The sequence below is a fragment of the Falco naumanni genome, chromosome 10, assembly GCF_017639655.2.
Source record: "Falco naumanni isolate bFalNau1 chromosome 10, bFalNau1.pat, whole genome shotgun sequence".
Classification (NCBI taxonomy): domain Eukaryota; kingdom Metazoa; phylum Chordata; class Aves; order Falconiformes; family Falconidae; genus Falco; species Falco naumanni.
Window position 1 is genome coordinate 37,229,250 of NC_054063.1, and position 25,649 is coordinate 37,254,898.

The 25,649-nt window shown below is 45.4% G+C and overlaps 1 protein-coding gene across 1 annotated transcript in view; it reads left to right on the plus strand.

Annotated features, from left to right (window-relative positions):
* Window positions 1-14,997: 14,997 nt before the first annotated feature.
* The window catches only part of NCOA6 (nuclear receptor coactivator 6), a 33,035-nt gene continuing 22,383 nt past the window's right edge, over window positions 14,998-25,649 (plus strand). Inside the window, 6 exon segments of the mRNA XM_040607809.1 lie at window positions 14,998-15,267; window positions 17,086-17,241; window positions 17,814-17,936; window positions 19,269-19,397; window positions 21,106-21,921; window positions 24,787-24,933. Of these exon segments, the coding sequence (XP_040463743.1) occupies window positions 15,033-15,267; window positions 17,086-17,241; window positions 17,814-17,936; window positions 19,269-19,397; window positions 21,106-21,921; window positions 24,787-24,933 (1,606 nt within the window). The 5' untranslated portion in view covers window positions 14,998-15,032.

Here is a 25,649-nt window from a genome sequence, read left to right on the forward strand (position 1 = left end):
TTTGCATTGCTCCCCATTGATGTCCACTGTTTTTTACAGTGGAGACAGGCTCTGCCAGTAAGCTATAGCTCAGTTAATCATATTTCTCACAAAGGCTTGTTGGCATTCATGCACCCAGACATGGGCAGCACTTCCCTAGCGATAGGTACTGCTGTTCACCTGTGTGCTGATGGCACTGATGGCTGTGTGGAAAAGCCTGGAGGGGGGACAGGGCAGGAGGTGCCACTGTCCTGCAGCTGGGGGACAAAGGTGCCCTGGCCCCTCGGCTGTGCCATTCTGTTGCCATTGCTGTCCTGCTCAGTGCCCAGGCGCTGAGAGGGGCTGGCACCTGCCTCGCCTCCCCCGCTCTGGGCAGGGGCAGGTGCTGCTGGGGGTGCTGGGGTGGTTAGGGAAGGGCTGGGGGTCCTGCTGCCCGTGGGCACAGTGTGAGGCTAGCCGAAGAGCAGCCCTGGGCACGCCGGGCATTCCTACACGCCAGCGAGCCGCTTGGCCAGCGTGCCCCGCTCGGTGCTGTAGGGGGCTGGGGGCTGCCCGAGGCAGGCGAGGGCAGAGCAGCCGGGGCAGCAGGCGCAGGTCTGGTCTCCAGGGATGATGGCGGGTGCCCTGCAGCTCTGCTGCAGCTCTGCCGGTGTCTCTCTCAGGGGCTTCTCGACTCAGGCACGTCCGAGAGCACCCGCTCGGTGCCAGCTGGGCATGGCCATCTGGGTGGCTGCTGGGTCCCTCGGGCCAGGGCATCTCGGAGCCTCCCCCACCTGCTGCACAGCTTGGGAGGCTTCCATGGACTGATCCCATACATGGACGTGGAGAGGAAGAGGAGCCGGGCCTTGGGAAGCACTGAGATGAACCCTGCAGCTCTTTCACGAACACAGCAAAACCACTGAAGATTTTATAAGGTTTTGCAAAAAGTCAGGTGGAGCGGGAAGGGCTCCTGTAGCGCCCGGGTATTCCCATCACAGCAGTTTTGGAAAGATCTTCCACACTTCAGTGTCGGACATCTGCACGTTCCCAAGGAAAGGAGAGCGCTGACAGGCAGAGCTGGTGTTCAGGAGGGCAGGGCCCTGTCTAAGAATGAAACCCCTCCGTGGGGAGGGCAGAGGAGCTGGGGGATTAGGAGCAGTCACGCACCGAAAAGCGCTGCCCAAGGGGCCTCCAGCAGGTGCACATTGTCCTGGCGCAGCCTTTTGGGGAAGGTCAGGCTGCAGAAGAGAGAAATTAAATGCCCCTGGGTTTAAGAAGTGTCTGCTGAAGTAGCAGAATACATGATGGCAAGTGGGGAGGAAAGGTGGTTCTTGGGTGTTGCAGGGGTTCTCCCCTCAGCTGTGCGGCCCCAGCCTGCCTCCAGCCACAGTGGGAGGCAATGGCGGGGCACATCCACGCTGCTGCCAGCCAGCTCCCTGATGGGCACCAGTGCAGTGCTCCCCCTCGTCACCCCGGGGCTGATGGGCACCTCAGTCACCAGGGGCCTGGGCAGGGGCTTTTCACCTGGCTGCAGTGCACCGCAGAGGTGCTGGCGGTGGGGTCCCTGCCCCAGGGGCTGGAGGAGGCACAAACAGAAAAGGCACGAACGGAGCAACACGTTGGTGAAGCACTGGGTGCTGGTCTGCTGGCGGGGAGCCTCGACGCTGCGGCCAGTGCCATCTGTTCGCAGCTTTCCACGCACAACAGCATTTAGTTATTAAGATAAGTCATACACTAACCATGGTGTTCGTTGTTTATTTTTTTTTTAATGGAATGCATTTATAAGCCAACTTAAAAAAAAAGGGATTTTCTTCTGTGTTGTGAGCTATAGCAGATGAGATTGCTGTATTTAAAAGCTTTTGCAAAATAACCCCCCCCCATATTCCTCTTGTCATTTAAAATGCAGTGATCTGCCTAAAGGCAATGCCGGGGGGGGTGGTGCGAGGGCTGGCGTGGTGTGCGGGCCTGTGCCACCCCCCGGGAGCTCCCTGTGCCACCGGCCTGGAGCCCGCGGGACCCGACGCCGTGGCCCCCGCCCGCCCCCCCGTACCCTGCGTGCCACCCCCGCGCTGCTCCCGCGGCGGATCCGCTACTGGCCCGGTCTGCGACAGCCACCTCCCTCCCGTACATCGGCCGCGCGAGAACGGGGCTTTGGAGAGAGCCGGAGAGGGGCGCGGGGCCGGTAACCGGGCTCTGGTGACAGCCAGCGCCGCGGCCCCGGGGGGCGGGGGGACGCGGCCGGCAGCCCCCGCGTGGGGCGGGCCGGGGGCCGGCGGGAGCGTGTCCCAGCTGCTGGGGACCCCGCCGCGCCCCCCTCCCCCGAGCCGCCCAGGCGGCCGCGCTGCCCGCGGGCCGGGCACGGCCCCTCCCGCCGCCGGCGGGGAAGGCTCCGCGGCGGCGCCGGGGGGGGCCGGGCCTACGCTGCCGCGAGGAAGGCTACCGCGCGGGGCTGCGGGCTCGGCGCCCCTCCCCCGCTCCGGGGGGTGCGGGCGCCCCGGCGGGGGTCCCCGCTCCGCAAGGCCGCCCCGCGCCCCGGCGCCACGCGTGGGGGCGCAGCTCCCGCTCGGGCCCGCGCGCTCGGACGCAGGCGCGCGCGGGGCGGGCCGGGTCACGTGCCGCGGCGGCGGAGGGAGGCGGTGGCGGCGGCGCGGCGCTGGCCTGCGCTCGGTGTCCCGGGCGACCCCCCCCCGGCCCGCGCCCGTCCGCCCCCCGCCCCCGCGGGCCCCGTGCGCCCCGGCGGCCCCCGCCCTCCCGCGCGCGCTCGTGGCGGCGGCGGTGGCGGCAGGTGAGGGCGGGGCGGGCCCGCGGCGGGGCCTCCCGGCGGGGAGCGAGCAGCGCGCGGCGGAAGCGGCGCCCCGCGGTGTCAGGCGGGCGGCGGGCAGGCCGGGCCCGCGGGCCGGGCGGGCGGCGCGGCGGGAGGGGGCAGCCGGGGCTGGCGGGGCGCGGAGCGGGGCGCGGGCCCGGCGCGGGGTGCCCAGGCCGCGGGGCGCCGGAGGGCTCCTGGGCGGGCGCCTGTCAGCCGGGTGCGGGGGGCCGCGGCCTGGCGCCCCGGCCTGGGCTGAGCCCGCTCGGCCGCGGCCTGCCGCGCCGCCTCGCCGGGCCGGGGCTGCCCGTGCCGCGCTGCCCCGCCGGGCCGGCCCCGGTCCTCTGTGGGCGCTCGTGTCTCGCCCTTCCGCCGCGCCCTGTGGCAGCCGGCGGGCGGCCCGGGAGCGGGATGGGGGGGCGGCCCAGCGGTGCCACGCCGTGCCCGGGGCAGCGCCTCCCGGCCGGGCGCCACAGCCGCGGGAGCCCCGCGGCCCCGGGACGCCGCCCCCGCGCCCGGAGCCTCGGCCCTTGCCCCGCGCGGGCGGTGGCGGCTCCGTGGGGTGGCAGCTGGGACGCGTTGACGTTTCTTCGAGCCCGAGCTTTTGTCTGACTGTCTCGGCAACTCTGGAACGCGGCCGGGGAAAGGCTTCAGCGCCGTCCCTGGGTCTGGTTCCTGCTTTTCGCTGAATCTCACCCCCTTTCGGCCGTCGCAGCAGGCCGGGGGTCCCGTGCCCGCCGCCCCCCGAGGGCAGCGTGCTGCAGCTCCGTGGGCTTTGTCTGCCCCGACCCCCGGCACGCGGCTCCACGCCTTCCCCAGGCTGAGCCGGGTAAAAGCTCTCTCGTGCCAGTTTTACTAGAGGACAAACAGTGCCTTTTGTTGGTATTTGTAATTACTGCGCATTGTAGCCTTTCTGGCTGGTTCTTTAGCTAAAGCATCTTTCAGAACTTCCCACACGTGAAAGTGGCCACAGAGAGCAGATGGTGGTCTTGCAAAGGGTTGGCCAGTGTCATAACCATGACTTTTGGGTTCAGCAGCTCTTTTCCAGTTATAGCAGGTGTTTCTAGCTTTTCTGTGCATCTCATGGAGAGAGAAACAAAGGTCTTGAGGCCCATATCCAAAATGGCCAGGCCTGTAAATGCGCTACCTGCAGCAAGACATCAAGGTGTTTGCTACGCTCTTCAAATATTTGCTGAGCTGTACGGCTTCCTTTGAAAGCTAACTGGCTGTATCAGAAAAATTTTCCTAGTAATACTGTATTCTGACTCTCCTATGAGAAAAAATTGAAATCAGCACAGGGGGAGCTGCGCACAGACCTGATCTTCTGTTGGGAAATGACATTTCTTAGTATTTTAAACCTACAGGAAGGTGTTCTGTTAGGCTTTGGATTTTGGCTGGAGAAACTCCCAGCAGCACTCTCCAGTCATTCTCTCTGGAAAGCCTGTTCTTTCTATAGGACTTGGAGGGAGGAGTTTTTGCAACAGGCTTCCAATTGATGCAATAATGTTCCGTGATTCTAGTAAAAAAAATAGGTGCTTCCTTAAAATCAAAACCGACTGTGTGGGGAAACCTGAGAAATCCAGCCCTGCCCCATGCATCTCTAAACTAAGTGTTAGTGTTTTCATTTTTCACTGGCTTAAATACTTGAAAATATGAGGGTGTAGAAGTAAATTCTGCTGCACGATCATAATGCCACTGTTTTGTTTTAAGTATGGTACTGTCAAAGATGACGTGCCTTTGTAGTAGATATTAGATATTTCAAACGTAACTGCTGAACAGATTTGTAGTATACTTTTATTTTCTAATACCATATTGATTGCTCTTGGATGGAGCTACAACTGAGTTACACAGACATACTAAATGTCATAGATTTGCAGTGGCAAAGGGTTTGCTACTGAACATATTGAACAGTTAACGTGGCAGTAACAGTTTGATTGCATAGGGAATAGTGAAATTTTTTAGGTCATTAGTGTACCTCTGAAGAGAAGGCACGATGGTGGTGTCTGTTTCAAAATCATGTGGTCTCTATTGAGAAATACAGATGCTGTGGCGTGGAGAGAATAGAGCGAGCAGAGCGCCTGTTGGTGTGTAGACCATCGAACAGCAAGACTTAAACCTGTGTACTGCAGGACCTGTGTTCAAGTGTAAACTTGTTCCTTAACGCTGGACTAGAGAAGAAGTAATGGGAGAGAATGCGTAGGGTTGGGAAGAGTTAAGGGGCAGAAGTGGAAGGAGAGCTAATCCTAGCTGACATGGAGCAGAGGCAGGGAAGATGCATTGTCAGACTCCAGGTGAGGTGTTCTCCATCTGTTAGCCGGATGACCGATCCACCTTTGCTTTACTGAAGCCCTGGGTATTTTGTGTTTTCTCTTGATGCTGTTACGAGCTCTGCTGTCCCCCTCTGAGCGGATCAGTGACGTTCTTCAGCAGGAACTGCCCTTTGCAGATAACTGAGAATTTCTGCCATGTAGTCAGCATGTACCTTAGTTTGTATGTGGTGGTAGCTCAAGGTTTGGCTCAAGATGGTGTACGAAGCTTGGATTGCCTAGTGCCCTGGCTAATTGGAAGGAAGGAAGAAATCATCTTTTCAGTGATGCTGCTGGAGTTGAACGTTCATCTAAGCTTTACATTACACAGAAAGATAGTAGTGGAAGTTTTCCAGAGGTCCAGGAGACTGGGATTTTTCTTTAGACTATTGGGCATTGGGGGTCATTTTCCATCCAGTGTGTCCTCTGCCATAAGGATGTTATTAACGCCATCCTCCTGCACTCTGAGTAGCACATCAAGAATTGCTATTGTTGTGATTAAAAACAGAAACAAGAAGTGAGTTCTGTCAGGTATATGTTGCAGCCTTGAGGTTGTGTCACAGTAAATAACTTCTTTATGTATTTGGGAAAAAAGAAAGGTGACCAGTGCACGTCACGGTGTAGCCAGTTTGGGAGCTGGGGTGAAGGAGGGGGTGTGCAGGGGACTCCATAGCTCTGAGAGCCATCATATTTCTGGAACTGAGAGGACAGCGGCCTACTTCTCCAGCTTGAGTGAGTAGTCTTGAAACAGCCCTGCACAGGGGTTTGGATCAGATTTGTATGAAAATTGAAAAGTATAGGAGATGCATGATGCCTTGTCTAAATTCGTTTGTCTTCGTGTAAACCGGTGATTTGGGACAGGGAGCTGGTTGTACGGAGTTGCATATGGGAGCCTGTGCGTTAGGTTTGTTGCATGAAAGGGAACGATCTAGTTACTCGCACCAAAAGATGCATGCTATTAAATTCTCCCAAGTCCTGTGCACGTCATTTTAATTTTACAGTTTTGATTTTTTTAAAAATCAAATGATCTACCAAGACTGTGCAGCTGGTAGGAGATGGTGTTTCTCGTCATGGTTTCTGGGCAGTGCTTGCAGAGATTGAAGTAAGCCTCTGTGTTCCGCATACATGTGCGCAGACATGCTTTCACAAGCCTCCCTCCTTGCTGGATGGCACAAGGAAAATGTGAGGCATTATTTCTGCCTTGCTTCCTGGTAAATTGGAAGTTTTGGTGTCTGTAGTAATGTTGTTTTTCACGGCAGCGAGTGGAGAGCACGTGAGAGATGAGATGCAAGGCTCATATTAGCAGTTCTGAGGGGGTCTTTTTCGCGGAGAAGCTGAGGAGTTAGCAGTTGCGGTCTTGGGACTGTGGCTGTAGGAGCTGAACCTCGCAAGGCAAAAACATTGCCAGTTTTTTTAGTGAGGCTCAGTTAAGAGTAATACTGGACAAGAAAGAGCACCTCATCTTCGGGTTGCAGCATGGGAAAGTGTTCCTTTGCAAGGGCTTTTTGGGGAACTTTTCCCATCCCTGCAAGAACACATTGCTGTTTAGTTCTGTTGCATCCTAGTTTTACCGCAAGGTGCAAAGTCGGCCAGTGATTACGTGGTTCACAACAGCAGTAAGTGACAGTAATTAGTAATGCTTTTGAAATGTGATTCTTCCAAAAGCCCAGAGCAGCACAAAGTTAAGCTGCAAGTTTTTATAGAGTCAGGAAACTCTCAGAACAATCTGGACTTTAACAACAAAAGCTGTACCTACTTCTGTTATGTTAAGATTTTTTTTTCTTGGTTTTTGGGTCAGGGAAAACAGTCTCTTCATTACTGAGTGCCTCATATCAGAGGAATTACTTTTAAGCTGTTTGTTTAAATCTTTTCTCCACACTTTATAACATTTCAGAATTTTAAAAATTGTAGTGAAATTTCCTAGACTTTTATTACATGTAAGAAGGAAGAATATTGCAATAAACAAGAGGTGCAGTTTTCAGTCAAACCTTAGTACCGGGCTTGTAATCACTAGAACACCTGGGCTGGTTACATTGATGTTTGTGAAGCTCAGTGAGAGTTTGGTGACAAAGGACTACCTGTGGGGCACGTCAGCCCAGAAAGGTTTGGTAGTGGTTACATTCAACTTCAAAGAAAAAGCTTGTCACAACACAAACAGTGAATAGATTGCTACTTGAGGAGTTTTCTCGTAGCCTGTGGAAGGCAAGATAAAATACACTTTCTTGTCAAGATACATCTGATTTTAAATAGTATCTCATTTTATTTGTTTGCTGATTGTATTGATGGATCTCTGTGAAAAGTTATGTACTGCAAATCTCCGTCTAGTATTTATCTGTTACAGGCTATAGTGTATGTCTCTCAAATGGAAGTATCCTTAACATGAAATTAATAATTCAGCTATGGGAATTGATTGATCAAATATTACGCTGTGTAGACTGTGGCTTCCAAGAAAACTGGTGATTGAGTTAACTTGTGGCTTAGGAAGAGGACTGGCAGCCTTCTTGTGTTGGAATCTCAGCTGCCGAAAGTGGGAATTTCTACATGGCTAACTTAGCTGTAGTTGAAATTCATTCTGGAGTTGTTATGTTGCTTTTTAAAGCAACCCCAATGATCTCATCGGTCAAATTCTGTTGAAATAAAAATTAATAGCTCAGTTAGACATGTCCATTGCAGCTTGGCATGAGCTGTGGGGTTTCAACAAACTTTATGAAACTAACAAACCAATGTTCCACTAAATCTGCTGTCAAAATACATCAAAGTACACTGTGAAAGGTCATATGCGTTACAACAAGCTGTAATTTTCTCCTTGTCGGAAGCATTTGGGTTTAGGTGTTTTATGCTTGAGGGCTGTAGGAGCGCAGCAGAGCGGTATGAGCAGGGGCACGTAGCTCTCTATCAGCAGGAGTGAATGAAGCCTGCCTTCCTCTAGACTTGTTTTGTTTTCTTGATGTTTGGGAAAGCACAGGCTCTGAAGACCCTTTTCTGTAGATGGAATGCTTCCCAGGGCTGTTCTTGCAGATTCTTTGGTGGCTGCTAAGGTCTGTGTTCAGTCCCTGGGTGTTTCAAAGGTCCCTGTCAGGTAGCTTATTGCAGTGAAAGCTGAAGTTAATGAACGAATGTCAGTTGGTTATTTTCCTTAACCAAATTGGAATTGTCTCCCGTACAATGGGAATGAAGACCACAGCAGTTAATTGTTCTTCTTCCCATAGCCTGGGCTGGCCATGCTCAGTTTCTTACTGGAGCTTGCTAGGACAGCCCATCTTTCAGTCCTCTCTTCTCTGGAGCAGCTGGGTGCCCACAGACCGTCTCATACCCCTGCCTGTGGTGAGGGAGGGCCACCCTTTCCCTCAGAAGGGAGAACTGGAGGAACAGAAAGCCCCTCTGTTCCTTGTACTAAGGAGTTCAGATGATTTTCCCTCTGGCCCAGCACCCTTCAGCCAGATGTCAGCTCTTACCTTGTCATGCTAAGGCATGGATGGTTTGACTGGAAGCTGACTTTGGTAAGCTTTGAGGGCACCTTAAAAACGGCTTTTACTGGGCAAGTAAGGACTGTCCTTTCATGTGAATGCTTAGCTTTGGAGATAACCAGCCAGTTTCTTACATGACTCGGTTGTAGGCCATCTAAAGTAGCCTGTGGAACATAATTTTATAAAAAGCACGGAAAAAATAGAATTGATGCAGTATCTGCTATAGAACCTGGAAAGCTTTTTTATATTTGGCTTACACTTAATAAATGATAGTAAAATTTCATATTTTAGATTTTGGTTTTGCTTGTCAACTTGGTGTCAGGTCACGGTATTTAGGCAAGTCTACAAAGGGATGGAAAGAGCAAAGTTACTGCTTATGATTTAGACATTCAGGTGTTCTACTTGGTACTGTACTGCTTCTTGAATTACAGTGCTTGTTTAGAAATATAAGAAGATGCCAGAGGTTGACTGGAAGAGCTACAAAGCATGCATAGTCTGTTTTAATGTGAACGCTGTTTCCTTCCCTTGGAATTGCTGGACTGGCAGAAGTGCAAAGGCTATGGCACAGTACTAAGGCTTTTAAAAGCGATTTTACCTTGTCATCTAGATAGAAGATAGCAAATTTCTGCTTTGTCTTTCTGAGTCATCTTCCCTCTTCTGCTTCCCCAGTTTGCTTTTGGGTAGTCCCCTTCCCCACTGATGAGCAGGCTGGTATGTAAGCAGAAAATCTGCTTGAAAAACAGCACTGGGTTGTTAATATAAATCATCTTGATTTGAGGGGCAGTGTTTTGTTTTTGCTGAAGCCATTAGCTTTACTGCTGCTTTTTCATTACCCTGAGAGGTTTGAGTGCAGCTTGATGAGACTATGAACAGGACTAGGTTTTGGGATTGGATTCACCTTGCTTTGTTGGCCATCTGCAATAAAAATGTCTGTCTGAGGTGGTTGTGGGATCATAGCGTGTTCCTGCAATGAGCTTAACCTGAGCCACTTTAGGCGCCTCCTTAGGATAAGCTGAAGCGTATCCTAGTTGTGCCAGTTTGTCTTCTGAAGGTGAATTTAATCTAGAAGAGTTTATCTTAAGACTTAAATATATTATTCTTGATAAAACTTGCCCTATTTAGAAGAATAAAATGTTATTTCCAGCCAAAGGGAGTATTCAGTTTTTTGCCTAAAATAAAAGGTTGATTTTTCCAGATCCTTGGGTTTTGCTGTTAATATTTTAATATAGTAACACATGCTTTTTACATTACGAAGGAGAGAGTTGGATTTGGTGCAAAACTGCATGTTAAAAATCAAAGTATTCACTGTTACATTCAGTATTTTTTGGTTTTTTTGCATCATTGTACGATGAAATGCGATGGTTTTCTTTCAGGATTACATTTTTGGGAGTTGCTGTTTAACCATGTTTGCCAGTCTGGAATTACCTGAAGGCCTGTTGCATGCTGCAAAATACTGAAGTCGTGGAATTTGGTTTGGTAGGTAAAATAAGCATATGATGCATCTAAGTATCTCTCGTTCTTATATATTCTCCTGCTAACTGTCCCGCTGACAGGTCCTTGCTCGTAATCTTTAAGTGTATTTGGAGGGCTGGGTGGTCCCTGGAGCTGACTTTTCAGCCTGCTGTAGAGGGCTGCGACATTTGCCATCAGGTTTGTAGCTGTTGTCAGACCTTCCTTCCGAAGAGGACAGTTGAGACGCTTTTGTGGTGTTATCCCTCTTTCATGTCAAAGTCTGATGTTCCAAATTACTGGAACTACCCCTAGCTAAGTTATGTAAGAGGAAATTTTACTACATATTTCACTTTAGTTTTAGGTATTCTTTTTTTATTATAACAGACTTGACTGCAGTCTCATTTCTGGACTGACTTTTCTTCCTCTTCCCTGTTGCAGCTTTAAATAATGGTCAGTGTGAGAATGAGGACCCTGCTCAGTTCTGCCTTCTGCCATCTGCTAGTGAAGGACATCAGTCCATCCTTCTTTCTGCTGTCACCCTTTCCAGTCCTTTGTGTTATTTGGAAGAGTACTTTTTCAGGTGTAGAGCAGGATTTTAGTACTTTTTATTTAATCGGGCTCCCTACATATTTGTTTTGAGAGGGTGCATGTTCTGGTGTGACATCAGCTGTGAAAGTGTTTATTCTGAGTTGGTTGAAATGTACAAACAGCTTGTAAATCAATAGACTGTGTGGCAGAAAACCTCAGACAAGTTATTAGATAAAGCCTTGTTCTGATTTATTTGCTTTGTGTGGTGCAGTGGTTAGAAGAAAGCAACACAAGAGCTTTCAAGTTCTGTTTAAGAAACAAATGGACATAACTTGAAGTTTGGATCAATTGACCGGGTCTTAGGATGAGAATACTAACATACCAGGATGTTGGTTTTTTTCTCCCCTTTCTTTGATTTTTTTCAGACTCTGGAGACCACCCGCACTCCCGTTTGGTGGTGCTGGCACTCCAGACCCTGCTGGCTTTCCAGTGTTCAGCTGCTTCCCAGTTAGTGATTACTGGCTGTTTCAGGTTTGTTCTAATCCCATCTCTCCCAGGGAGTGGATGGGATTTTCGAAGCACTGCCCAGTCACGTGGCACTGGGTTTGTCATGCAGGCTCCTTTTACTAACAGGGCTGTTGGTGGGGGGACACATGGCATGACAAACTGCCTTCTGTGGGGTGCGGTGCGACCCAGATCTGGGCTGCGGCGTAGCTGTATCCCACATGAATTCTTCTGCTGGAGAGTCGGTCTTGTACATTGTAGTCTATCAGCTGTATTATCCCTGTGCTAAGTGTGCCCAGGAGCTCCAGCCTCCAGCAGCCCAGGGTGTGCCCTGTGCCCAGCTCGGACCCTCTGGTCAGGCTGCTGCCCCCTACCCCCATACCTGCTGCAGGTGCGTTCAGTCTATTACCTGGCTGTTTATCCCCAACTCTTACTTCAGTGACATCTTTTTAATAATTAGACTATGCTGAGTAAGACCAACTTTATAATAAGCAGGCATAACACTTTATGCTGCTGCAGCCTGTCCCAGGCCAGGTTGACGGTAGGTGGTTGCCACATGGTAGCACTGGACTTGCTCTGAGTTTCCAGAGACAGTTGTCTAATGGGAAGTATTAAATTGGAAACTCTAAAACAACAGAGTGCAGGGGCAGGAAGGAAGCCATGCATGTTCTTTGAATGGAAAATGATATTCAGAGTCCTTTTTATGCTGTCACTTGAACACGAATGCTCAAGTTTATGAAATGTGCTGTGGTTATGCAGATCAGTTCAGGTATGGTTCTTACTCATCAGAGATACTCTGTGGTCTGCTGGGAGTTCATCTAGCTTATAGGAATTGTTGAATGACCAGAGTTTCACCTGTGTGTGCTTATGCTAAAGGCTTTTTGTGCTTATGTGGAAGAGCGTTGAGCAAAGGTATGTGCTAATTATGGTCATGTGCTGGCTTGTGATTTATGGAAGTCAACCCTATAACCAGGAGATTACAGAATTTGTTAGGATGAGGGATGCAGCTGGGATTCATTTAGTTTGAGATGGATGGCGTGCTGTGTTCTGCCTGAAGAGGAAGGTTTTGCAAGTCATTACTTTCTCCTGTCATATTTGAGATAAATTATACCTGAAGATAGGAACAGACTAAACTGTGTTTTTGAGAGGGAAGATGGATGTAGCAGAGATCCTTGAGGCACGTAATGTGAACAAAAAATGCAAAGAGAGCTGTAGCTACATGTTCTTATCCAGAAAGTAAAATTTAAAGCTCAATCTTGGTTGTTTTTTTTTTTCTTAACTCGAGCTTTCCCTGCAGTCCTATGATTTTCTGCGTCACATGAAACAAGGTCTGTGGCCCTTTGGGATTTAGCAAGCTATATTTTAGTAGTGTTCAGGAAGGACTGTAATTTCAGCAAATTCTGTCAGATTTTGGCACGTTGAGGTGAGGCTGGTGGAATCTGATTTAAGCTGCAGCACTTTCATGAAGCCTTTACGCCATGGTTTAAACAATCTGGAAGTCTTCTGCTCTTCCACAGAGAAGATGGATGCTTTAAACGCTTCTATTCAAAAAAAGAAATGTTTGTGTTCTTACAGAGAAATATTTACTACTTTGGTGTCAGGGACTGTCAGAAGTACTCGTGTTTCTTGCCGCAAATGGAACCCCCCATCCCCTCCAAATAGTTGTGCTTTTTCAACATGTAAGAGCCTGTATGTTGAGCTGAGCTTTTCTCTCCCTGAAAAACTTACTCAAGGTTTTCAGATAAATATTTTTCTATGTAATTTTCTTCAAAATACAGTGCTTATATTTCACAAGATGCTTGCCACGTTTGGTGCACAGAATGACTGTGCTTGGTCTTTAAAAAGGTTATTTGTGTAGGACTCCCAGCTCCTTTCCTCCCAAAGTCGGTGTGTGAGTGTAATGAGTGATGCAGGAATGCAGAAGGAGAAGGAATTCTCTCCTGACTGGTGTAAAGCCAGCTCTGGCAAGGAAGTTCCCTGTTCAATAAATTATGTGTGAAAATCAATTAAAACAGCTTTTCACAGATGCTTATTAATTTTCATTCTAATTTTCTGGGCAGCTTATGTGAAACTGAGTAGTTTAACTTAGTGGAGTTGCCAGACACTCGGACCTTTAAACTATATCTGTAGTTTAGGTACAGAGCTGAGCTGCAAGGAGTCTGGGGAAAGAAAAGAAGATATAATTGTCTCCATGTTCTCCTGGTAATGAATTTTAAAAATCTGTGTCTCTGTTCCCCATGTTTAAAATTTCCCTGGTAATAGTAAGTCATTTATGAAAGCACTATAGAAATAGATCAATGACTGTGAAATATTTTTACTTACTTTCTGTTGCAGGACTGCAGAAGAGCTTGTGAGACAAAATTAGCTTTGTTTTTAATCTGAAGTTTGCGTCATATGTGAGAAGGAAGGCCTGGTGCTGCAGTATGAAGAGTGTAACTATATGTAATATAGGTGATTATTCATTAATGCCATTTAGCCTCGTGCCTAGTGTGGTGTTAGGGTGGCAAAGGAGAAAAAAAAATATTTTGTAAAATCACAGTAAGTTTGTGCATAGAGACATCACCAAAAGCTAAGGGTATTTTGGACTTTCAAGTCTTTGTTTTTTCACTTGTAATATTGTCCCTTCAGCAACTTATTGTGAGTGTGAGAACAATGTAGAGCTGAATCTAAAGCTTGTCTAACATAGTTGTTGTTTGGGGTTTTTTTTATTAGAAAAGGTGGTTTTCTGGCCCGTATCTGCAGCTCACCTTTAATCTCAAGAGCTGTGGTTTTCATTTGTGTTGGGAACTTGAACCACTGCCAGAAACCCAATCTGTATCCTATTCAAGGGTATATCATCCCAAACGAAATGTTTTGGGTGGGTTCTGCTGAATACTGACAGCTTTGGAGTTACGAGGTCTTGACAGTCCTGGCCTTTGAATTGATTTGCTTTTGACAGTGGTGGTCAGGAATGGGTACCGTTTTTGGTTTTGACATCAGCTTTGGCTGTTGATGTAGATGGTTTTGATCTGCTAGCAACACTTGCAAAGTGTTGAGTGTGAGAAGAGAGGTCTTGCCTGGAGGAGTTAGTGCCATAGCCCTTGTAATGGCTTGTGTTGCAGTGGAAAACCGTGTATTTTAACTAAACGTCGGTATTGTTCACTGTAGATGTAGGGATAACTTTGATCGTAGGTTGTACTTCTGTACACATAACAGCTTAGATTACTATCATAATGTCAAGTAAAATTTATTGCAAAGTCTAGACATTTTATAAATTAAAGAACGTCAGGTGTGTGGCTTGATTTTCTGAATTCATTCTTATCCAAGCTCAATAGGGGCATGGGGGGAGTTGTAGGCTAGCACAGGAGGGACAAATTTGAGGTTGTAATGTGCATAACCAGCTGAAAACACCTAAATCTTCATAAACTTTTAGAAAGAAGGCATAGTATGCCTGAGATTTCCCTGGATGTAAAATACTTGTCAAATGCTAAATTTCTCCTAGTAAAAATATGCTATGGCTTTCCTACTGCTGAGCCTATTGCATCTGCAGTCCCTAAAACTAAATCTGGTGGCTTTTTCCTATGTTTCTATAATTAAAGTATCGCATTTCCTGGCTGTCAGGCACTGCAGAATTGATACTGGGTGTTTGCTTGTCCTCTGTACTATATGGAGACGAATGTAATTGATTTTCTTATTCTTTTCTTTTTCCCTCTACCTTCCTTTCTACCTGACTATCATTTAGGTCAACTGGAATCCTTCTCAAGTCATGTGCAGCAGGGTTCTGTCAGGAAACCACTTCTGTTTGTTCTGGTAGACGAACAGCTTGGATACTGCAATGGCCACTGTTTTCAAAGCCGCACAGTTTGTCTCGCAGACCCTAACACTGAGTCACCTGGTAGGTTTTTCTGTTAGTGGTCTTATGTGCTGTTGAAATAGTTGTTACTATCTTTACACACTTACTATTACACTTATTATAATTTTTTTTCCCCTCCAAGCATCATCTTAACGTCTGACAGGCTACCATTGTTGGAAACAATGGTTTTGGATGATCTACCAAACTTAAAGGATACATATGCCCCCTTGTACTCCTCCGCTATGGAAGACTTAGAAGTGGATTTTGATTCAGGACTGGAGGAAGATGAACTGAAGCAGAAGGCTGCTCCTGAGGATTCTACGATCTTTGTAGCTTTTAAAGGAAATATAGGTGACAGAGATTTTGAGCAGAAACTAGAGATTATATTGGAGAACGTCCCTGGCCTTTTACACATGGGTAACGTACCTTCTTGTCTTTTTTCATCTGTCCTTAAAATACTCATTTACCTAGGGTGCTTGTACAAAGAAGTAGATTACATAGTTTTCAAGGTCATTAGTTTGTAATAAGATTTGTTAGGGTTATTCTTGGTGAATTTGGGAGCTGTTCTTCTGAGAGACATAGAGTTGTCTCTCCAGTTGTTTTATTGTTTAAAACTGATTTCATTAGTGAGTTCATTTATTCTTATTCAGTTCCCATGTTTTACTTGGGTTTTTTCCCCTCTTTCATTCATCTCCATTACACATTGCTGTGTTATATGAAAGTGAAACCAGGCTTGTCCACACAAGAGGTGGTTTTTTGCTACCAAAACCATCCAATGCAAACCACCGCACTTCATCTGAGAATAGCTTCACTCTCGAGTAATTGTGTCAAGTCAAGACCTTACTGCCCTTTTGCTGCTACATTGACCTACTCTACCTGATGATTATTTTTTTTTTCACTGATGGGGGCTGTGGAGTACTCTCACATACTGCTGTATGCCCACCGAGGTCTGGGGACAGCTGTGTAGCTAGTGAATGGTAACAGGCTTTTTGAACAATGACATCTTTTACCAGCACCTTTAGATCTGGAAAAAGATGTCTGTCCGCTGTCTGAGCATCTTTGCGAAGGGTCATATGATGATTGCTTGTACAAGCAAGGCTATGTAACTGAGCAGCTATAAGTAAAACCTTTTTTTTGTAGACAGCTCTCCCTTGGTAGGGGGTGCAGTGTTGTGATGTCTGTGGGTCACTGTGCTTGGATCAACGATATGTTTCCTCCTCACCACCAGTTTCCCCCGAAATGCCCCTCATCTGTTATTACTTGAATGGTCAGGTTAACAGCTTAATTTCTTGTCATTAGTATAGTTCGCTATAGAAACAAATAAAGACAGGTGGGTTGCCTGAAGTGCAGTGACAGGAACACGTAACTAGAAGAGCCTTGGGGACTGGGACCACAGCAGCACTGATCTGACTTGGCATGATGTCATATAATCGCGGTCTAGAAGCCAGGGAATTGCCCGTACACACTCCCTCTCCCTGCTGTTTGTGAACCAAGCCTTTCCTGATAACTACAGGTTGCCCTCCCAGCATGCTGCTCTTCTGTTCCATGGTCTTTTGAAATCAACTGTACAATGTTGCTGTACAAAGAAACCCCTGTACAATACAAAAAACTGTACAAGGAAGAATGCACCTTTCTTCTTCAGGCAGGCGGTCTTTATGTTTAAGCAAAACTAGTTTTCTAGATTACGTTTTAAAATGTTCATTGCCTTGCTTGTTTTTTCAATTGTCTGCACTCAATTGACTCGACTTGATTGTCAAGTTAGTAAATAAAATTGGTTTAGACTTAACAGATGTCACGTTTGAAAAATGAGAAACTTTGGTACTAATACCTAGAAATACTGAAACTGATAATGCATTTTTTTATATGTAAAATATTGGAACATTAATAAAAGAATAGGACTGCTCAAAACTCCTCAAAAGGAGATTTTTTAAAACTACTCCTGTCATGTTTCCAGGAAAAAACTGTTTATAGGTAGAAAGAGGACGAGTTTAATAATACCATTACTGTAGCAGCAGAAAAATTGCTAATTTTTGGAAAATACCTGAAGTGGTTTGGCAGGATCAGTCACTGAACACCTGTGCTGGAGAGATCTTCTGTACCTGAAACTAACCACTGATAATGTTCAAAGCCAAGTAATTATTTCAGTTTTTTCAGCTGTGCTTTTTTACCAAGTTATTTCATCACACATGTTTGAAAGCTGCCTTTGCACTGACTCTTGACTGTTTTTCTTTTAAGAATCCAACCAGTTAAAACTGCAGAAGATAGAGCCTTGGAACAGTGTCCGCGTTACCTTCAATATACCCCGTGAAGCTGCTGAGCGGTTGCGAATTCTGGCTCAAAATAATAACCAACAGCTCCGTGACCTGGGAATACTCTCGGTTCAAATTGAAGGTATTTCACACCTAATTTGCTTCCAAAGGCATTAAGCTAAAATTTAAGTATACTCAACCAGCGATTTTGTGTACTTTGTTTCAGTACTTCTAATTCTGTAATTTGGAGAATGACGTCTGTGGAAATATAGCTTAAGACCTCTGTTCTTTCAAGAATAGGTTTAATAATAAATACAACAGCTGAAAATCCTCTGAGCATTAGGAAATCTGAAAAAATTATCAGTGTTAGCTAGCAAAGTGTGCCCTCATTTTTCCCCCCTAATTGTTTCTTATGCGGCTTTCTTAAAAACAAGTTTTCAGTGGATTTTGCAGTTAAAATACCCATTCTGACGGTTGTCCAAGAGCACTCTCAGGATGAAACCAAGGGCATTTAATGCTTGTCATGGTGTTTGTTTTTGTTAAAATTGAAATCCAGAAAATAAGGGTAGTGCAATGCATAACTGTCCTAAAGCATGCAATATAGGTGCAGTTTGTTCTTCTTTCCTTGACACCTTTTAAATGTCCTTTTGAAAGCATCTGTGTTCTGCTTTTCTGTGTATCATTCAATTCACGCCAGTTGTGCCTTACTTTTAGGGGAAGGTGCTATCAATTTAGCTTTAGCTCAAAACAGAAGCCAAGATGTCCGGATCAACGGGCCCCTGGGAGCGAGCAACTCCATGCGAATGGAAACAGGGTTTCCCATGCAAGGGGGACAAGGTAAATTTCCCCGGTGTTTATTTGCTTAGCTTTATACACTTTGAAATCTGTTACTAAGCTAATCATAACATTTCACTGATTATAGCAACTATTGTTTGCAGAATTTTAATTGCCATTTTAATTAAGGTCTGTTCTTGTTTCTGTACTGTCAAACCACATCCCATATTGTGTAATCTAAATAGTTGGCTGTTTTGTCCCACAAACATTGGAGTGATTTAGGTGGGGCAGATTGTTTTGTTTTGGTTTTGGTGGTTTGGGTTTTGTTGTTTTTTGTTTTACGTATAAACTATTAAAGTACATGAGTCTAGTATAGTGAATTCACTTTGAATTGCACACAAGTTATCACAGTTTTGTTTGGCTACCTTTAATGAAGATGAGCATAATCCTTTATTCAGTGTATAATAATAAACTATTTTAGATTAAATCCATTATAATTATGGGAAGGGCAAGAAACTGTCATTGTTAGTCTCTAACATGTATATGCATGATAAATCGTTAACTACAAGAGTCATTTTTTGGTGAAAAGTTAAAAGAAGGCTACTGCGTAATTTATTTTAATAGCTGAATCGTCAGGCAAAATAAACTAATTAGTATCTTGGTAATTAATTTAAAGCAATTAATAAAACCTGGGAGTGTTTTTCATCAGTGGTATTGTAAGATGCTTGTATGGCTGTTGAGGAGAAGGAATGGAAAGAACATTTCAACTCTGTAGAAACCTGATTAAAGAGTAGTTAAATCATTGTGCTTGACAAGGAATGTGAAACATGTGAAGGAAGGTTTACTCTGAAAGTGGCTGCTCTGATCTTCCCTGTGATGATCATGAGCTTCATTTCCTGCAGGTCAACGGTATAAATGTAACAATAATATAACCAATAGGTCAACAATATAAACCATTTTATAAAAAAGTAGCCTCTGGAAGTGAAACATTGAAATTCTTCTCTTACAACACCTCAGTTACTTTCTAGCTTCAGATTTTGCAAAAACCTTAGTACATGTACAACTTTAATACTGTCTTGTCACTTGGTAACTCCGGAGGCAAGTCATGCTCAAATAATTCAAGAGTTGGTAGTGTTTCCTTCTGATGCCTTTTTAAAGGTTTGGTGCTAAAGGAAAAGCTTCAGCATGACCTTAACTTGTTTGTTTTATACCAGGGAATCTAAACTTTCAGACAGAGATATGTGTCCTCAGGTTATTTTGGACAAAGAACTCTTTAAGTCTAAAGAAGTGTTTTATTAACAAATACAATTTTTTTCTTGTTAAAAAAGTATCTATTGTTAAAAAATTCTATGTAAAAACTGCAAGACTTGTTAATTTCTATTTTTATTTCTCAAGGTTTAATAAGAATGAGCAATGCTGCAGCTGTCATGATGTCCCAGAGTGGAAGTGTGCCCTCCTCTATGGTGGCAAGTGGTGCTAGTACTGAGCTGCAGCCAAGAACACCTCGGCCTTCCTCACAGCCAGGTGGTAAAAATTTAGTCACAATACTGACCTGAAAGTGTTCTTGAATTTTGATTCTTCAGAACACGGGCTTGAGCATGTAATCATAAGAGTATTCCAGAACTGTCCTGGAGTATTTCCTCTGCCCTTTCTGGAAATTACTCCTTCTGTGACGCCTCCCTGCTTCTATTAATCTGGTAAAACTTTTCAAATAATTTGGATGCCTGTCACCAGCTTGCTTGGTATTTTGTTCAAATGCATTGAGCAGCAGCAGTGATGTTTGTGCAGTAGAACTGTTGTGACTGAACTTTGCCTTTTGATAAAGGTAAGAGAAGGATCGGCTGAATGAGGCAGATGTCTCTGGTAGGAAGCAAATACACCAGACTGAGCACAAGTGCTTTTCAGGAGGGGTAGGTAGACTGGAAGTTTGAGAACTGGGGATCTGGGATGTGTGAATGTTTAGGGTTTATTCTTCACAATTCTGCCAGTACAAGTTATTTACATTTTGGGGCTACAGAAAAAGAAAGGGAGTTATTTGTCCGTCCATAAAATGTTGGCAGTACTTGTCAGCTTCAGTGGACCTCTGCAGTGTTTATTCTTACAGACAGCATTTTTCATAAATGTTTTAAATATTCTGGGAATATTAGTTTATGATACTACCTTACTTCCTTGTTCTGCCACTTTTTTTAACTGGTAGGGACAATAGCCCCAACAAGTGGGTTATACATACGAACAGGGGGATGAGAGGCTGGCGAGCAGCCCTGCGGAAAGAGCTCTGGGGGTCTGGGCCGGTGGCAAGTGGAACACGAGTGGGCAGCGTGCGTCCGCAGCCCAAAGGCCAGCTGTGTCCTGGGGTGCGCCGGGCATGGCACAGCGAGGTGCCCCAGTGAGGCGGCTGGCCACCCCGTGCTGCACTGGTGCGGTCCCTCCGCGGGTTCTGTGCGCAGCTGTGGCACCGCAAGCGGAGGACGACATCGGGCTACGAGAGTGTGTCCGGAGGAGGGTGACCAAGATGGTGAAAGGTCTCAAGGGCAAGACTTAGGAGGAGTGGCTGAGGTCACTTGGCTTGTTCAGCTTGGAGAAGAGGAGGCTGAGGGGTGCTCTCATCACCGTCTGCACCTTCCTCAAGGTGGGCAGAGGAGGGGAGGTGCTGTTCTCCACTCTCTGGTGACCAGCGATAGGACACGAGGAAACTGAATGAAGCTGTGTCAGGGGAAGTTCAGACTGGACGTTAGGAAAAGGTTCTCTTCACTGGGAGGGTGGTCGGTCCCTGGAACAGGCTCCCCAGGGAAGTGGTCATGGCACCAAGCCTGACAGAGTTCAAGGAGTGTCTGGATGACGCTTTTAGTCATATGGTTTAGTTTTAGGTACTGCAATGAGCAGGGAGTTGTGTCAGTGATCCTTATTGATCCCTTCCAACCTGAGATATTCTGTGATTCTAAGTGTCTAGAAGACTTTAGTCTGTAGCAACAAGCGCTGCGGAGCTGTCGTGCTTTATTGTAGAGGTTATAAATTGGCAAGACCTGGCTTCTCAGGATTCTCAAACATTTTGAAAACTTTTAGAGCATCGCCTGTTCTGTCTGTCGGAGAAATTGGAATACAGGAATGTGAATTTTTGTGCAGAGTAAGCAAATGCAAGCAAGCAATTTACCCTTTCTTGTTTTGGGGTGGGTTTTGTCTACAGGAGGTTATTATATTTTTTTTTTTTTACTTTTCTTTGCTGTTTTAATAGATGCAATGGACCCACTTTTATCTGGGCTAAATATCCAGCAGCAAAATCATCCATCTGGATCTTTAGCTCCCCAGCTCCATTCAATGCAGTCAGTTCCTGTAAACAGGCAGATGAACTCAGCCAACTTTCAGCAGCTACAGCAGCAGACGCAGTTGCAGACACGTCCTCCCCAGCCACATCAGCAGCCACAGCAGGGTATTCGACCTTCATTTACTTCACCAGCACAAGTTCCAGTTCCCCCTGGCTGGAACCAGCTTCCTTCTGGAGCAATTCAGCCTCCTCCAACCCAGGGAGCGCTGGGTACATTGACAGTAAACCAGGGTTGGAAAAAGGCCCCGTTGCCTGGACAAATGCAGCAGCAACTTCAAGCAAGACCACCTCTAGCAACAGTACAAACTCCTACTCATCCTCCACCTCCATATCCTTTTGGAAGCCAGCAAGCTTCCCAGGCTCACTCAAACTTTCCCCAAATGAGCAATCCTGGCCAGTTTACTGCTCCTCAAATGAAAAGCCTTCAGGGGGGGCCCTCACGGGTTCCTACACCACTACAACAACCCCACCTGACCAGCAAGTCTCCTGCTTCCTCTCCCTCCTCCTTCCAGCAGGGATCTCCTGCATCATCTCCAACAGTTAACCAGACGCAGCAGCAGATGGGACCAAGGCCTCCCCAGAGTAGCACACTTCCCCAGGGATTTCAGCAGCCTGTTAGTTCTCCTAGTCGTAATCCTATGGTGCAACAGGGGAATGTACCCCCCAACTTCATGGTGATGCAGCAGCAAAACCAAGGTCCACAAGGTTTACATCCTGGTTTAGGAGGTAAGAAGTACTGAGACCTTTTATTTTAAAAAGAGAAGAAACATAAAATGGCTAGAACTAATGTTGTTTTGAAAAGATCCTTTGAAAGACAGGATAAAGGCATAGATACAGTATAAAGTGGATATGGGTGAATTTTAGCATCAGTGTCACTTCATTTCTACTAGCTATCTCTGTCCTGCAGTGTCACAGTGATAACCTAAGGGTAGACACAGGGCCACCACAGAAAGAAATTGCTGTATGCAATTGCTCCTTAGGTCTGCCAGTCGTACTCTTCACGATTCTTCTGTTACCTTTAAGCAGGTTATTCGGAGATGGCGTGGGTTTTTTGTTTTCGGGTTGTTCTTTTTTTGGGGGTGGGGAGGATTGGTGATGGTGGATATTTTTTATTTTGAGAAAGAGAGAGAGACAGAGCATGTTAAGAACAAACGAACATTTTCTTTCTCTCTTCAGCTTCCTCTTCCACCATGTACATTTTCTGCTACAGAAGTGAGGCATTATTTTGCATCTTCCTTTCTAAGTTGTGGATGTCTCTTCTTGACCCTGTCTTTATTTGTCATTGATTTCTTTCCATACGAAAGAGGAAAGAGCTATTACTGCCATGCTGTTGTACTCCCTATTCTAAAATTTAAGAGGTCAAGGGATGTTTTAACTGTGCCTTTGGCTGTGTTGTCTTTAGGGTTTTTTTTCTTGGACCTTGGCACTCGCATCTTTTACTTAATACTCCTAGAATTCTTCTTTAACAGTAAAGGAATTTAATTTGTCAGTCCCAAGATCTCTTTCGTGTCCTTGGTGGTTTTTTCCCCTTGAGCCTTTGTAGTTCTGTGCCAGACTTGTAGCACTTCTTTCTGTTCACTTGTTTGTTCATCTTTCTCTTGAATGGCTGCTCTCAGGTACCCATACACAAGCTCCTGCTTAAGCCTTTGAAGTATTTTCTTTCTGTGCTTACACAATGAGCCACATGCTCAAAATATGAGCCACCTACACACACACATATATTCTAGTTTCTTGCGTTCTCACATTGTAGTCTGAAATCTGTCCAAAAAGCTGTAAGGAATACCCATTTCTTAAGTCTGCTGACCTGGACAAGGTTCTTGGTTTCACTGTTTGTACCATGGGTCTCATTTGGATCCAGGTGAATTGTCTCAGTTGCGAGGTTCTGCTCTTTCAGACTGCTCTTAGGATCTGCCAGTGCCCTATACTTGGTATACCTTATCTTGTCTCCATCTGGAAGCAGTTACTTATTGTTTATTATAGTCGTATTTCCCTACAGTATTGTCTGACCAGTCATGTGTCCCCGTCAGGAATCATTTCCTCTAGGTAGCATAGCCATGACCTCTTGATAGTATAACCTCTGTATTCTCCTTCCTTTCTAAATCAACCTACTACAAACAAAACGCTACTTTTTGTGAGTCAAAAATGTTACTCCAAATAAGCTATCAGAATATATTATTTGGCCTCACTGTAGACCTTACCGCTAAAATCAGTGATACTGCTGTGAGTTACATCCTCAGCTGATTTAAAAAGACAAGTTTCTGTTGGTTTCAGCAAAGCTGTGTTGCTTCCACTTGCTGAGATTTTTTGCCTGGCTTCTGTGCATGCTCATTCCTTGCTGCAATTTCTATGTTAATTAAGTTGTAATTACATATTTTTTAATTTTTAAGCCATCTAACATTTAAAGGTTTGGTGTACATGAATACATTCAAATGCTTTCCATTTCACTGAGTTAATTTAGCAAATCAGAATTTGTATGAGATTTGGAGTAGGCCAAGTTAACACTGTTTTTTTTCTTAGTTCAGGCATTTCTATGTGCAAAACTTTTGGGAAAGTTTAGCAGACCTAAAACTGGAGAGTCCAGTGATGTGATGTTTCGGGGTGTATGTTCCATGTTTGCAGGTGTGTCATTTGACCTGTAAACTTGACTGTCTTGAAATATTAATTACAAAACTAAGACCACATTAATTAACACAAGCAATACAATTAAGTGTGCAAGAAAGCTGTCACTGTAGAAGGAACCAAAATCAAATTCTGGCAGTGTATCGTGGGTCAGAAAAAAAGGGAGGGCAGGGTTGTTTCTAGGTCTGTGGCATCATCTATTTGGCAGTGAGTTAAAAAGAAATGGGTTCTGTTAAATCCATTTATGCTGCTGCTCACGTTGATAGGTAGAGGGAAGGTTTTACTTTCTGTCCCAGGGCAGCGGTGCTGTTTTGGTATGTCACAGTGTGAGTGTTGTGCCAGATAGGGGCCTGATAAATTACTTGCTCTTGCAGTAGGAATCGCAGGATTACTTGAATGAGCAGCCATCGTGGACTCTGGACATGCTGTCTCATGAGGTTACTCGGCCCGCTCTGGTCTGAGAAGTTATTTTGAATGTGCATACGCAAAGGAGTGCGAAGGAGTGTGTACCTGGTGTGTTACAGTGAGAGTTGTTGCTGAGAGGAACACATCTGTAACAAAAATGTGCATTACTTGTGTTTGCATGCATGGATTAAGTTAAGGGCCTGATCAGAGTTGAGATGCAGTAGAGAAGAAAACAACAAACTATGTTACTTTAATTTCTAGTTTCTAAGAAGTCTAACATGGACTTTTTGCCTTCTCTGTGGGGTAAGTTTTGTACGTAGATTATAGTTTGAACTGAGTCATAGTAGCTTGTTAGGCAGAATTTTTGCACAGATAAGAACTATAAATGTCTTCAGTGGGTTATTGACAAAACACACAAAGTGTATATTGACAAAAAACGCTTTCTGCCTAAACCTGTAATGTGACTCAAAGATAAGATTCTTCCTCTCATACTCCCAATTGTAGATTTTTTTTCTTTTTTTGCTTCCTGTTGTTCATACTTACTAATAAGAAAATTCTTGTGTTCAGGAATGCCTAAGCGCCTCCCCCCAGGGTTCCCTGCAGGCCAGGCTAACCAGAGCTTCATGCAAGGTCAGGTGCCTTCCACAGCTCCAGGAACACCGGTGAGCAGCGGAGCACCGCAGCTGCAAACTAGCCAAAATGTGCAGCACACAGGTTTGTTTGGAATGTGGTGTTCCTCAGTTTTTTCCATTCTTTTGGTAGAAAATTACACCTTTACTTGTGTAACACAGATACTAAAACATTAAACTCTTGTCGTGAACAGGGAGTTAGCTAGCAGGGTCTGCAGGGGCATTCTGTGTGTATTGCTAAAGGAGGAAAAGAAAAGCATGAGGCTGATCATGTTTTTCAATCAACCTAACTGTTGTGGATTTGGGCTGGGTACTAAATAGTATCTGTTAAGAAATCAAATGGAAGTAGCACTGAAATTTGAAGGCTATGGGTAATAAAGATACAACACAAAAGGAATTTCTGCAGAAAAAAAAGTGGTGTTAGAATCTTGTTCTGCTTTGAAAAGATTGTTTATTAGTTCCTTTGAAAGCTTTGGAAGTCTACTTAGAGTCACTCCTGTAAAAATTAAATCTTTAGTTCACAAATGTCTCCATTTAAGAATTCAATGATTTGTCTGTTGTCTGGATTATAGATAACCTGATCAAGTCATTTCATCAGTACCCCATGTGTATTTATTCTTTTAACCCATTATAAAATAAACCTCAAGGTTTGAAGCTTATTTTGGTTAGAAATTATTCTGTTGAGTTAGGTGGTATTATGGAAGATTTTCAAACTTATGTACAGATAACAACTGAAATTAAATTTCTGTTATGTCTTCTGCAGTGAGGTGCACCGGAACTACCAGTCTAAGTGTTAATTTT